At 39.2% G+C, this 14930-nt stretch overlaps 1 protein-coding gene across 3 annotated transcripts in view; it reads left to right on the top strand.

The window, feature by feature from the left end:
* The window catches only part of kcnj5 (potassium inwardly rectifying channel subfamily J member 5), a 33733-nt gene that overhangs the window by 12554 nt on the left and 6249 nt on the right, over nucleotides 1-14930 (top strand). For 2 of the 3 annotated variants that reach the window (XM_046073535.1, XM_046073534.1), the window contains exons 2-3: nucleotides 2830-2912; nucleotides 5134-6007. In XM_046073535.1, the coding sequence (XP_045929491.1) occupies nucleotides 2850-2912; nucleotides 5134-6007 (937 nt within the window). In that variant the 5' untranslated portion in view covers nucleotides 2830-2849. Of the gene's footprint in view, nucleotides 1-2829; nucleotides 2913-5133; nucleotides 6008-7177; nucleotides 7986-14930 lie in introns of those variants that run through there. The other variant, XM_046073536.1, reaches the window with a different exon arrangement.

The raw sequence follows: 14930 nt of genomic DNA, 5'->3' as shown, positions 1-14930 counted from the left end.
AGGTGCTACACGAATATATGCTCCTCAATACAGCTCCATAATAAAAAATGATTTTAAATATGACTAGTAAAAATTTGGGAAATCAGTATGTGGCTGTCAGCGTTGATAATTATCCAAATTATAGGCTAATTATGGGAAACACTGCTTTCACTACCACCGCCCTTCCTGCCCAATCAAAGCAGTCTCTCCCAACTTTTTAACTAACAACATATCCATAACAGCAGCAAGGAGTGTGGTTTTTACAAAGCATGTAGCCTAGGCCTAACGTTTATTAACACCAGCGGCTGAAATGAAAAAATAAAGCAAGTAAATCCCGACTTTTAAACAGCTGCACATGTAGCCTGTTTATAAGAGCAGTATTCAGTAGTTACAAAACATTCCAAGCATCAGTGGCAGTAGCTGCTAGAGTTTCTCTCTGTAAGTTTCACGTCACTGTGCTGCTTCAGCAGATGCTTCAATAAATCAGATGTAAATTTGTTTGCGGTTTTTGCTGGTCACACAGAGTTTACAATAGACGACAATGTTCTTTGCATCTTAGACTGTGACACAACAATGACAGTAGCTACAGCTGTGGACAGAACGCCTCTCTCCCTCGTTCTACATTCTTCCTTTAGTTTTGGCTATCAGCGACATGAACAACAAAGTCAGGTGCCGCTGAGCTGCACCGCAGTCGTGGATTTACGTCAAGGATGGTGCGTTCAGTAACGAGTAACACAGCGTTACTTGCCTTAGTCACTAGTAATAATATTACCGTTTTAGAAAAGTAATTAGTTATACTACTTAGTTACTGGGAAAAGTAATATTATTACACTGAAAATGATATAAGCATTGGCAAGTACCAGTCCAGCGACAGGCCTACCGGCGTACCACGTGGTAAACTTTGTGAAACGGTTGTAGTTTTGTTAGGTTTAGGCAACAAAAGTTCTTGGTTGGATTTAGGAGTTTCTGTTGTGGTTTCTGTTAAAAGAAATACGTTATTAGTAAGTCACATAAGTCGTAAATCACGTAAGACGTAAGTCACGTATGAAATTTTATTTAAATAAAAACTTTGAATATGGCAAGTTTGACTTTCTTTCACATGTGACTCAAACCTCAGTCTCCTTTGTTAAAGTCCTGAGTTTACTTTACACATCCATCCACCCCACCACATACTTGCGTGGACTTTGTTACTCTTTATACTACATCACCTGATTTCTTCCACCTCTAGAGCTCGTAGCCTAACAGAAGATCTAAATATGAGTCGTAATAAGCTGCTGCATAATCAACTTCTGCGGCCATTTTTCTGGTGAGGATGGGTTAGGTTTTGCATATGATTATCATTGGTAAGCTAATGCTTTTTGCATTGCGATGATTTTCTATATTTATTTAAAAAACAGAATAATATGTATAAAAGTTGAAGTCAGTTAAAAGAGTATGGCCACAAATAGTAAGATTTCTTTCACTGAGCAGAAGCTTGTGAATTCTGCATTTCTTCGACTTCCAAAGTTAAACTTTGCCTTTATTGTTGAATCAGCTTAACAAAAGTAGTTAAAAAATGAAATTCTTCACATACAGTACAATGTTATTCCTTGAGTTTACAAGCGAGATAACAGTAGCTTCCCTGTACAGTATATACCTGTATAACAAAAACCTTCACATAGAATATTTAGACAAAATATTACAACCAATATAGATGCAAATATGTTGAATATGTTAAATATCTTACCTTTTAAAGTGTATAGTTCAAACTGCCCAGATGGGTTTCTTTGGGTTATAATTACACCAACTGGTACATATTGACATATTGACAAATTGAAGCAAATTAAATGACAAGCAGAAACTAATGTGCCTGGGGGGTTGCACTATACATCAACACAACATTGTTAGCATAGACAAAATATGTGTACATTTTAAAGAGGTTGCAATTTAGATCTTTAGTCTATGATCTAATGGATACAGCTTGAAATGTGTTCTGAGGGCACTGCAACTTTGGCATTCTTTGTTGCATTGGTTCATTTTAATGGTGGTGATCAGTGAATTGAAGTTTATTGAGCTGCTGAAAATGTCAACATTTTTTGACACTTTAAAAACATGTATGTTGTAACAACTGAACATCAAATATAAGTTCATATTTCAACATATATGTATGTCAATATTTAATCCAGCATGTATATATTTTTACAGGCTAAGCAGCAAATGCATCTTCTGGTTGTTCAGGTGCTGTATTCATGAATGCGCCCCGTCGGCAAAAAACATTATGTACAACTGATTTGTTTTGCATCAAACACATTTTGAGCGAAACATAATTCCTGGAAGTGCTACTTTTTGCACCACATGCAAGATGTCGCCTCCTCAGTCCCATGTGTGGTTGGGTTTAGACAACAAAAGCAACGTGTGATGCCTCGTGACTCAAGTCTATGACGAACACAATTGGTCCCTAACCATAGTTATTAGTTATGAGGGTCATAGCCATTGTTGAATAAACAGAAATTTTGATCTAATGATGGCAGTTGATGAAAGGTCAGGGGATCAAAGTTTTTACAGATGATCACCTGGGGACCATGAATGCCTATCCAAAATTTCATAGCATTTTATGTCATACTTATCAAGATATTCCAGTTTGGACCAAAGTGGTGAACCGACCAGCCGATGGTTTAAAATCCTGTCTTGTTATGTTGATAAAAACATATTTCCGGCAAGCTTATTTATGTGATATGTTTTCTAGTGACGCTATCTATCTATCTATCTGTTGTGTTGGTTCATTTTAATGTTGGTGATCAATGAATTGAATTTAAAGATGTGTATGTTTTAAAACTTAATTTAATTGTTTTACTTCCTTATGGCTTACAGGTGTTGAGCTTCAGCTGAGGATGGCAGGAGATTCTCGAATCCTCATGGACCATAATATGGAGATAGGAGTCACACCTGCACAGGTAAACTGCACAGCCACTACTGGTCAAACACTGCACTGATCACTATGATCTTTCCACAGCTGGGAAAGGAGACCTGAGAGATTATGTGAGAGAAATGTGACATGGTGATGGAGGCTCATTGAGACAGCAGAGGAAGAAAAAGAGATGGGAAAGATATGGAGAGATGGCAATGATTAGTAGGGAAAAAGCTATGTGTGTGAGAAAGAAAGTCAGACTGATGGATTTAAAGCGTGGTGGGAATGAGGAGGATAAAAAGGCTGTTAGATAAACAGTAGATCTCATGTATTCATCGATTAAAGATCAAGCACCGCAAAGTGTAACCAAACCTAATTCTTTAGATAAATTTAAAGATAAATTCAGTTAACTTGGCAATGGGGCTAGAGATATAAGAAAAGACTCCCCACTCACTCCCAAAAATGGATGGTGGGGTTGCACTGGTCGTGTCTTGATTCCCCAGCCAATTGGAACCTATGCTGTCTATCCATGCACGTCCAGAATGGCTCAATGAGAGAAAACACCCACCGTTTACTACTGTCACACAGATAGAACTAATGAATTTGTTTATTGACCATCACCCCCACAGACTGTATTGACTACAAATGCCAAAGATTGGATGGCACTGTTTGTGACAGCTTCATCTATCACTCAATTAACCCCAGCCCAAAGTGTGGAAATAAGTGGGTATATCTTCGGCTGCCTTTCATTTAAAAGCAGTGTAGTGTAAAAGTAGTGATTATCGACAATTTAAAAGGTTTCCCTCTAAGAAAAGACTGTATTCAGATTCTATATTTGATCCATTATCCCTGAGTGCAGTTCGTAATAAGGGAGCCCATTGACATTTAGTGAATGCATTGTCATCAAACCACTAATTGTGATGCCAGTCAATAAGAATTGTCTTTCAATTCTTCTCTGTCAACGTTCATTTAACAGGGATCACTTCGAATCAATATCTGAAAACCTAATACTGTACATGCAGGCCTGACCAAATGTGCATGCCATGCACACAGGCCAGCAGTGAAACGGCACCTAACAGCTCAAGGAAAACATCCTGAAATCAGGTTTAAACAGATTTTATTATCCAGGCTCTAAAATCGAAGGCACTGCAAGGATATTGTAGTGCCTTAGATTATGCCCTTCCCCGGCTGAACAGCAAGAGCGATCGTCTTTCTGATAGAGCAGAGAAGCAGCCAGTGTAACCACAATAGGATGTAACTTTCCTGGCGTTGTGAGCATGACTCTAGAGAGAGCTGGATCACAGGTGTCTGATTAGCAAAGAGAGATTCAGAGGACACAGGAGCTTGCTTCTACACAATGCATTTCAATTATCAGCTCAGATTGGAAGTGTCAGTGTGCTGCCAACGTGTCCTTGGTCTGTTTGAAAGGTGCCTTGCAACTCTGTCCTCCTGTGTGTGTGTGTGTGTGTGTGTGTGTGTGTGTGTGTGTGTGTGTGTGTGTGTGTGTGTTTGTGTCTTTCTGTCTGTATGTATGCATGTGTCTGTGGCAGTCATTGGTTTTTATAACTTATAAATGTTTTAAAACATACAATATTAGAATCTTGCATTGTGCATTAAAGCCGGTTTCTAGATAAGTGCAATATGTGTACCCAGGCATATGCCAGTCTTTTTAAGGATGCCATAAGGGTCTACTGGGGAAGGATGGAGGATATGTTCCTATTCGGGCCTGCCAATGCCCCAGAGGGTGTGAGGGGAGGGAACACAGGGGACAGGGAGGGAGGCAGGGCACAGCTGTGGGGCCAGATCGCCTCGCTGGAGCTGGGCCAACATAGACAAAGACCTGGGCGTCCTTGTGTTATTGTTGTGTCCTTACTTTGTCTTTCTCCCTGTATATAGATGCATGCACTGACATCTACAATGTCATTGTGGAGTAGCACAGAGGAGTGACTTCATAACGGCTCTTAATTTTATTTGCCTCCCCGCCAGCAGCACAGAGCGGTGTGATTGTTTCTTTTACAGAGACTGAGAGAAAATCAAATTAAAAAGGTTAACACCTTCAGCAACCAGTGCAAAGTCAAAGCTTTAGAGAAAATTTTAATGAAAAGAAATCACTGTGGCTCTGTAAAGTATACCCATATGGATAAAAACTTAAATTGCTATTGTTCTCTCTCCCTCTTTATGTCTGTCTTTGCTTGCTTGCTTTCTTTCACTCTCCATCATCCCCTTACTTTGCCTCTCTCTGTCTTTATCGTTTCTCGTCCACATAGGTGAAGAAGCTTCCTAAACACTTGCGGGAGGCTCAGATCTCGACAGAGCGTACCCACTTGATTTCTGACCCGGCGAAGAAGCCACGTCAGCGATATGTGCAAAAGGATGGCAAGTGCAACGTTCATCACGGAAATGTGCAAGAGACCTACCGTTACCTCAGTGACTTGTTCACTACGCTGGTGGACCTACGCTGGCGTCTTAGTCTCTTCATTTTCACCTTAGTCTATGTAGTCAACTGGCTTTTCTTTGGCTTTCTGTGGTGGCTGATAGCGCTAATCCGTGGGGATCTGGTGCATGCTGATGAGGAGGGCTGGACCCCATGTGTGGAGAACCTCAACAGTTTCGTCTCAGCCTTCCTCTTCTCCATTGAAACAGAGACCACCATAGGGTATGGTTATCGTGTAATCACAGAAAAGTGCCCTGAAGGTATCATACTGCTTTTGGTGCAGGCCATCTTGGGTTCTATTGTTAACGCCATGATGGTGGGCTGCATGTTTGTGAAGATCTCACAGCCAAAGAACCGCGCCGAGACCCTCATGTTCTCGCACAATGCTGTCATATCAGTGCGAGACAACAAGATGTGCCTGATGTTTCGGGTGGGGGACCTGAGGAACTCTCACATCGTGGAGGCATCGATCCGAGCGAAGCTGATCCGCTCGCAGCAGACCAAGGAGGGGGAGTTCATCCCACTCAACCAGACTGACATCAACATCGGCTTTGACACAGGAGACGACCGGCTGTTCCTGGTGTCACCGCTTATCATCTCTCACGAGATCAATGAGAAGAGCCCCTTCTGGGAGATGACAATGGCGCAAATGGAGAAGGAGGAGTTCGAGATCGTAGTTATCCTTGAGGGCATGGTGGAGGCCACAGGTATGAAGGGCGGGGGAGATGATTAAGGGAAGGGGTAAAGTATGGGAGAAAGGCGCTATGGGAGGACATATGGCTGATGGGTAGAAAGAGACAGAGATTGATGAAATGTTGGATGCAGGAAGTGAGCTGAGTGGGAGTGATGGGAAAATGGATAAATGGATGAAAAGATAGAGAGAATAATATTAACAGATAATGAATAATTAATGAGGATTTTATTATTTCCATGATTTCATAACAGCTGACAAATATTTTTTGAGGAAGGTGAAACTGTTTATTTCATTAATCCTTCAACTGCAATTCTGTCTTCATAAATCACGTTTCAAAGTATTTGTTACTTCAGCTGAAGCAGACGAGTGAAAGATGATCATGCTACAGTCGCCTCACGTGTTCTCTGTTCTCAGTGCAGCCCGCATTTCCACTGTTGCTACTTCAAGGTTATATCTTTGATATTGTTTATTTCAAAATGAATGAAGTGTAGCTACCCACACTGCTGGTCTGTGTTTTGGGTAAAGGCCAAGCTGTCCTGAAAAGTGCTCCAGCCCGGTTACATTTATGAGGCAGACGTGACCAGGTGTTTTTGTAAAGTTGCCCATAGCTCCTATTTTCCAGCACAAGACTGTAACTCAAAAATCAAAATAAGAACAGTAAATTATGATGTCTATGTACCGTACAATTCATCATCATCATTTTCAATTATAGTGTTTTGTCAATTTTAAAAGCTTTGTATGTATCAATCCGCCTGTCATTCATAATTATATGTGATGAATACAGAAACATTTAGAGCATGATGGCCCACAGCTAGCTGTTAATTTGCTGTTCTAACATTTTTTCTGTGGGGTATTGGCTAAATCAGGTATTGTTTATATGCCTAAGCTGCATTATCTATTGACCTTTGTTCAAAGACTAATTATAATCCACTCAATTTAAATACAATGCATTATACATGTTACTAAATTACTTCATCGGTTATTATCATCCTTTGCATCAGTAAATGAAACACAGTGGTTGATTAGGAGTGTTTAGTCTCGTGCAAACAATTGTATTTTAAATAACTCGCAAGAACCATCGAGCTCCGTAGTGCGGTCAGGCATGGCTTTGCATGCATTGGAACATTTCTGCTCTAGTTCATTTTTGATTTTATTATTTATTTAATATTTTTCTCCTCCAAAGCACCAGTAGTCATCATGCTTCCTGCTCACGCTGCTGGATACTTGACTCAGGCAATAAATCACCTTTCGCTTCACCGGAAGAGACCATGGCATCATCCAGGGGTTATGTCGTCACCGCCCTTGACCGCTAGGCAATGGACCATTATGACCATCCAGTAGCCCTCCCCCTACTTCCTTCCCCTGTTAACCTTAATTAGAGACGTTAAACCACAAAGCATGACCTGGGGAATTAAAGGATAGTTCAAGTTACAGTATTTTCATTGTTTATTTCAGTTTTTGCCATCATAACACTTGCACTTAAATTTTGTCATCAGCGAACGAAATACATAATTTTTGTGTAATAATACAGTCTTTTAATTGACCCACATGGTGAAGTCAAGATGGTAACAAAAAAGTTTGATTAAAGCCTGTAAAAAAGTACTGATAAAATGATTGATAATAATCATGTATTTTTAATTGAGGTTTAAGGTCTTCAAGTCACTAACATTAGAATTCACAGCTGAATAAGCACCCTCAGTTGCTGTTTTAAATGTGATGAATCTACTGTCAGTTTAGTTATGTATCAGTGAATGGATGGCCAGTGCTGTGGTATGCAAAAATATAATTTGTATCTGATCTGGAAGGGAAAACATATTAATATTCTTAAAATTCCAGGAGTAATGCCAGGGGGAGATACAGTACAAACATATTTTACATTTTTCTACATTTATGGCCCATATCAAGCAAGTAATGGTCTCATAAAATCAGCATCCTATGATGTTAATGAATTACACAGGTGATATATAGTATAGAGTAAAAACTCTCTATTAAACAAAATATGTACCACATCACAAGTTGGATACTGTCACAGTGTTTGGAAGTGACAGATAAGGTGGTGGTGGTGGCTTCTCTTGTGCCATCATTTGTTTTCTCTGTTGATATCCAGCCTGTGGTTTTAAGCATGACTGTGAGTCAGGCTCTGGAAATCACTAACAACATTTGATTCTAAGGCAGTTCCACAACATTCTGTCCTACTACTTGATGACACATCTTAAATGGACTAATGAAAATATGTAGAAATAACATACAGTACACTTAATGAAATATATATATATATATATATATATATATATATATGTTTACATTTCTGAAAAAAGTAGATGTATATGTCTAAAATTACTGATTCAAATAACTGACAGACATGTCGTTCCCAGTACCATCATCTTTGCTAATGCAAGGCCTCTGAATTCTTTGTTATCACCGCAGTTTACAAATTGCTGAGGGATTCCCCAGACTCACGGTGTACCTTGTCTGTATATTTTTCATATCTAATCGTTTATTACTATTACTTTCGATGATAAACCACCAACTTAACTAATTGCCTAAAGAAGTTTTTCAATGCAATTAGCTGACTAATATTTTGCTCTGAAAAAAAAGTGATTATGCTGCAGTTTATTGTAACGATTCAGGTCAATGCTCTGCTGTGCCGGCGGCCTAGTCATGTGCGTCAGTGATGCCGACAACAAACCTTGTTTTCATTATTGATAGTGTCTCTCAAGATAGGAGGTTTAAGGCTGTTTTTTTTATTTTACTGTAAACTATTCACATGTAAAATATGGCCTGCTTCATGCCATTTCTCCGAATCCAGAAAGCAGCTTGCATCAATATTGTTGCTGTGTAAACAAGAGTGTTTGCAGTCTTGTTTTTTGTTTTACACTTTCCAGGAAAATTCACGAAAACAGACACCTGTAGCAGTGCCCAAAAGTAAGTTTTCTAAACGGATACTAGTAGTGGTTTGTCTAATGAGAAAAGTAGGTACCGCTATACTGTATCTGGGACAACCGGAAAGCTTACTTGCCAGTATGCATGTAGCGCAAACAGTCTTTTCAATTAGAGTTGAATAAAATTTCAGCCAACCAGTCCATTGTAATTTATAATAATCTGTCACTAATTATTTTTGTTTTTAAAGTTTTCCAAAATATGAACACACTGTTGAGTGATGCAAAGTAATCACAACCACACCAAGACAATGTCATTAGCGAGCCAGATTTCCAGAAGTTCCAATCCTCCAGTTCTGGTCCCGCAGTTCGATTCTAACATACACCACCTACTGGCAAGGAAAGGAAACAACTTTTGCAATTTTGATACGTCCAGGCAATGAGTGTTATGTTGCTTTCAGACCAAAAGCAAAGGAAGTATTTGAGGTGGCGCGATTACATACAAAGTCAACGAAAAGACACGGAGAGCCGTGAATTCCTGTCGGGCGGCGCATAGGGGAGTTGAACATTTTTAACTCGAGTGAGAAAGTATCATGACGCTGTGTTGCGATAGCCTATCAGTGTTGAGATTAAAAGTTGTTGTTCCACTGTCTTGTTGACAGACCTGACTTCAGCATGAATTCATATGTTTAACAAATTGGCATCATGTTGTAGTTATTTCAGCATCAGTTTGATTCGTTTATTGCAATTAAATCACAGCAAAATGTTTACTTTGGGTTAATACAGTTATAGTAATCACGGGTTGTGTTTATTCGCATTATCGCATTGTGTGTGAATACTTGGCAGGAGTCCAGCAATAAAACCCCTGTGAGGAAAGCGTTGTGAGGATTAAATTTGGTCTGAATGCACAGGCTGCAGTATTTTTTCTTTGTCTGTATATGGTAGCTAAGCTGCTGTTTGAATGTTTGAGTTTCAGAATTCACAAATTAGGCCTGCAAAGCATACAAACGTGGTTCTTAGTAGCATATTTTCAGCTGAATACTGATTTTTTTTAGTGTCACTGTGTGCTCTGTCCACAAAGGGTGTCCTTGTAGTTGGGGCAGGAGGGTTGTTCCTAACCAAAACCACGAAAAACACTTGCCACGAGACAAGCCCTCAGCATCTTGGTTTCAGGTAACTGAATTATTAAAATTTAAGTTTCAGTTGTACAGGAACACGTGCCAAATGCAGGTTATGTGCCAAGCTGTTCAGTTTTGCTTAGTCAGCACAGGACACGGGATCACATACAGAAAGCCTTGAGGGGAAATCTAAGTCACCACAAAACATAAGGGCAAAGAACACATGAAGAAGACCTTGTCATACCTCAAAATATCAAATATATCAAATTGCTAAGTTTCTTTCTATAAATAAATTTGTCTTTTTAATCCACATGTATGATCTAGAACAAATGAACAGTTATACCTGCTTACCAGGAACAGAATATTAAATGAATGCAAAATATGTACCGAGATTATATTTGACATATAGGCTCCGGACCATGTAACTGCATGCAAGGATATATCAAACTGAATTCAGCAGAGATTTCGACAATCTGTTCTGTACCAAGTCGTTTTGGTGCCTAAATCTAACCAAATTGTGATGTTTCACAATGTTAACCACTTGTTTTATTTTTGCATATTTGTTAATGCCAACTTGACACATCCTACACGTCCAAAAACAACACAAAAGTGTACACGGGGCGTTCAAAAGTGATGCCCAGGGGCTTGGACCAGGCATCCATATGTGACAAGCTGGGAGTGAGAATGTGTTGATTGGGAAATGACAACAAACTTTCCCCCAGGGGCTGGATGTTGGGGTGTAGGCCATTATGAAGTACTTCATGAGAAGGTGCAGCAGCACCATGTGATTGCAGCAGCCACACCTGCAATAAAGTTCTGACATTCTGTCCTATCAACATGGGTAAAGCTAGGGTGACCATATTTTGGTTTTCAAGGACGGTCGAAGCTGCGGGGGATTCAAGTAATTGGTGGCAATGTGTATGGGACTTTAATAGGTCCTACATGTGGGCTTCTAGATTGCTAGCACCTCTTTTTGACAGTGACACGTAATACCAGCTTTGCAGGTGATGCATTCTACTTCAGATATTAGTAGGCTATCCTATATAGCTTACCACTAGTATAATATTAATTCCAGGTACAGCAGTTTCATTATGGTTTGTTGTTCTCATTCATTAAATACTTAAATACTCTAATTTGTAAATACTAAGTGCTAACTTGTCAATAATCCAAACCATTCATGCAGGAAGAGTTCAACATTTGTAGGTTTGCTGTAGCACCACGTCAACCTTTAAATAAGGTTTACGGAAATTGATATTGATGGACAACTTGCACACGCTTGGATTAATAAAACTTGATCTACTTCAGACTCCGTCTCCGCCAGTGGATCAGGGAAAAAAACTACAGGCAGCTTGTGAGTAGTAGGCCTTCAAAGCAATGCAAAACACAAACAATGAATGCAGACTGTAGAAAGCAAAAGCCAAATCCCGGACATTTTAGCCGATTTAGAAATCCTGGCCGGACACATTTTTTAGGTCCCAAAAATGTCTGGGACAAAGAGAACGTATGGTCACCCTAGTAAAGCAAAGGTGTAACTAATAACAGTAATTCCAAATTTCAGAATTGGTCTGCCAGTAAGCTGACCCACCCAAATGGAAAGCAGTCATTAAAGCTAGTTAATAAATGAAATGCAAGCATCTGTTGTGAGAAAGGTCTGTTGGTTACAGAGTGGTAAGTTCATTGTTTCCACTTGTTCAGTTGTGCATCATTTATATTCAGAGATCCTGTTGGTGCTTTTGTATGCTTTATCCAGTTTACTACATTTGAGTTGAAATATGTTCTGGCTGCTGTGATTGTTTATTGTTGCTGTGTGTGTGTTTACATGCTGTGGAAATCCCCAGCTACAGCTTTTGTAATGTAAGAAGCTACCAAATTCAAATCATCCCTTTCAAGACACCCATGTCAGCTTATTCTTTGTTGCTATTTCTCCGATAGTCTGGTGAAAAAAAATGCAGTTGAACATAGTGATGTTATAGAAGTCAGCAATTATTATGAAAGAAATTACTTAGGTGAAACTAAGAGCTGAGTCTTATTACAAAGTTTAAATAATGAAAATTTTAAAAGTGTCTGCATGGCAGTTTGGTGTGTTTATGTGCTTGTGTGAAGAAGGGTCAGCTGCCAAAGATCAGCGCATTCAAAAGCCATGTTTTCAGAAAACAAAACCCAACAATCACATGAGCACGCATGGTTGTCATGAAAAGAAAATAATGTGAATTCTGTAACCTATTTTATCACAATGGCTGCTGCTCATCTGCCAACTGTCAAGTCTTGAAGCACATGAACACATCACAAATGTCTCCTACGCACGCAGCACCCTGTAGCAGACTTTTTCAACCAAATGTATAAAACAGAAAAAACTGTTAGTTTTTTTCCAAAGATGCAAGAGGAAAAACTCACTTCACTGTTCTGGAGCCAGGAGCTTAGAGCAGGAAAAAGGGACACATTACCATTCCAAAATTTAGTGTGTCTTCAACTACAAGTAGCCTGGAGGATCCAGACATAACAGTTGATGACATGAACTGGTTCAGTCACTTGAACAGGCTGTTCATTTTCATCTAATCCCTCAGGAAATAACTGCTATTGAAATTTACACTACACAGATGCAGATGCATCAGCAAAATACTGTAGCAGTTTCTGTTAAGGGTCTCGGTCACCCTGTTAGTACAACATCTACCCATAGGAAAGCAAACTCCAAAATGAGATCTCAATTGTTTCCTTCTTTTCTCCTAGACACAAATGTGCTGCTTTTAAAGAGGTGGTATTATGCTCATTTTCAGGTTCAAAATCTTAATTAGGGGTTGTATCAAAACAGGTTTACATTGTTTAAATTTCAAAAAACACCATATTTTTCTCATACTGCACATTGCTGCAGCTCCTTTTTTCACCCTATGTGTTGTACGCTCCGCTCTTGAGCTACAGACCACCACCCTGTGGTTGCTGGGCCCCACAGGCCTGAGGTGGCATATCATAACTTAAAACATGTTCTCAAGAAAGTCTTAAGATTGATACCATTGGACATATATAATCTGCTATTGCAATCAGTGTGAACAGATGCACTCAGTCTCTCTCTATCACAACTCAACAGACTAGTGGTCATATTGTCATTGCTGAGCACAGCTATGACAATGATAAACATAGGCCAACAATGACAGTGAGACATAAAAAAAAAAAAAACAGACAGGAACTTGGAACTTTTAAGATGTGAACTGTATTTTATTAACTTATTCAATCAACATATCCATAACTTATTAACTATAAATAGGCTTTGATACCATTTGATTGAAAAGACTTTTGGATTTTCCATGAACATCAGTGGACCAGAGGTAGTGCCTTGTCTGCAGTATTGGAGCATGTTAGGCCTACTTCATTTGTGAAGTGTTTTCCTGTCAGACGTACACTACTCCTGCAGCACTGAGTAGCTGTTTGTCTTTCAAACAGCTACAGTAAAACAATCAACACCACTGTTCAAAGTTGAGAGTGATGAAGAGCTCACTCCTAATGAGCTCCACAGAGCACCTGGTTTTGCTGTCACCTTGTTGGTCATTCTGGAAAATATCCATTCCACCTAACCAGTGGATGCTGCAATGCTTATGATGTGGCTGATGATGGACATTGTGAGAAGTTGCTAATGAACTTGAGTAAATGTAAAGGGGGGTGTGAACACAGATTTTGGCTAAAATATTTGTCATTGTTTGCAGTAAAACCATCCAAACAATGGCACCACACATAAATAACCCATCTAAAAACATTTAACATATATATTTATGTTTTAATTTTATCAATTTTTATTTAGCCTATTGTTAATTTTAGTATTGAAGGATGCAATTCTATAGATTGGTTAAGCATAACACATTGTTGTTTATATTCTTCACATAGGCACTATATGTATACCTCAACCTTAAAAAACAAATCATACCATAATGTAGGGATGTGATTCCTTTACATTGTAACAATATTTCTTTTAAAAAAAGCCAGCATATAAAATCCAGATAATCAATCAGAAAATGTGTATGTTTTATTAAGTCATTACACTGCCTCGACATGCTGTCACAATTCTGACAGGCCACTGTACACCACACAGAACACTGGCCGACAAATTGTGCAGTTTGGCTTCACTTCCACTGAAACTTTCCAGACAAGTATTTGATTTCTCGCAGTCTCGTCATTGGCGGTACTTTTGCATTCACTTTCATTCCAAAGGGGACGCGGGGGGGTTTCTTGAGCTGATGCTGCCGTTGTTTCAACTTGACTCCCTGCCAAGAGAACTACCCTAGCTAGTGTATATTGCTTTGGCAATATTGTTGTTATACATTCATGCCAATAAAGCAAATTTGAATTTGAATTACTGTAACACTTACTGGATGGGTCTTCCACTTTTTGGTGTCGTCCTGCACTGTTATGTTGCATTCTTGTATATTATGTGGGTCACAGAAGTTATAGCAACTGAGACTAGTGAAGATGTTGCATCATTGTATATTATGTGGTACAGTGCTGGAGATCGGCAAAGAATCTATGTACCTGAGAATCGGTAAAATGACAATAAATCTAAGTTTAACGTTACGAAACAAACAACTCCTGACCCATGCTAATGTTGCTGGCTTCCCCTGTCTTGCATCACTTTCGGCAAAGAAAACAAATTGCTCGGAATTTGCTTTGTAACGTTTCTTGCAGGCTAAAATCCACACTTTGACATAATACTGGTGGTAAAGAGATAGGATAGTAAGATTTTGCAATGCATAACGTTAGCAACTGGTGGGCGCTAGATTGACAGCTAACGTTATCTAACTTCAGGCAACTAACACACAAAATCACAATATATTCCACATGCTTTGCAGTAACGTTAGTTTACCTATCCAATGGGATGAATGCCAACTCTGAGTCGGTTTTTATATCCAAAACAAAGCAGAAATATCTGACTGTTTTTGCCTAACGTCAGTCTGTT

Source organism: Micropterus dolomieu, linkage group LG17 (assembly GCF_021292245.1).
Source record: "Micropterus dolomieu isolate WLL.071019.BEF.003 ecotype Adirondacks linkage group LG17, ASM2129224v1, whole genome shotgun sequence".
NCBI lineage: Eukaryota > Metazoa > Chordata > Actinopteri > Centrarchiformes > Centrarchidae > Micropterus > Micropterus dolomieu.
This window is presented reverse-complemented; position numbering and strand designations above follow the sequence as displayed.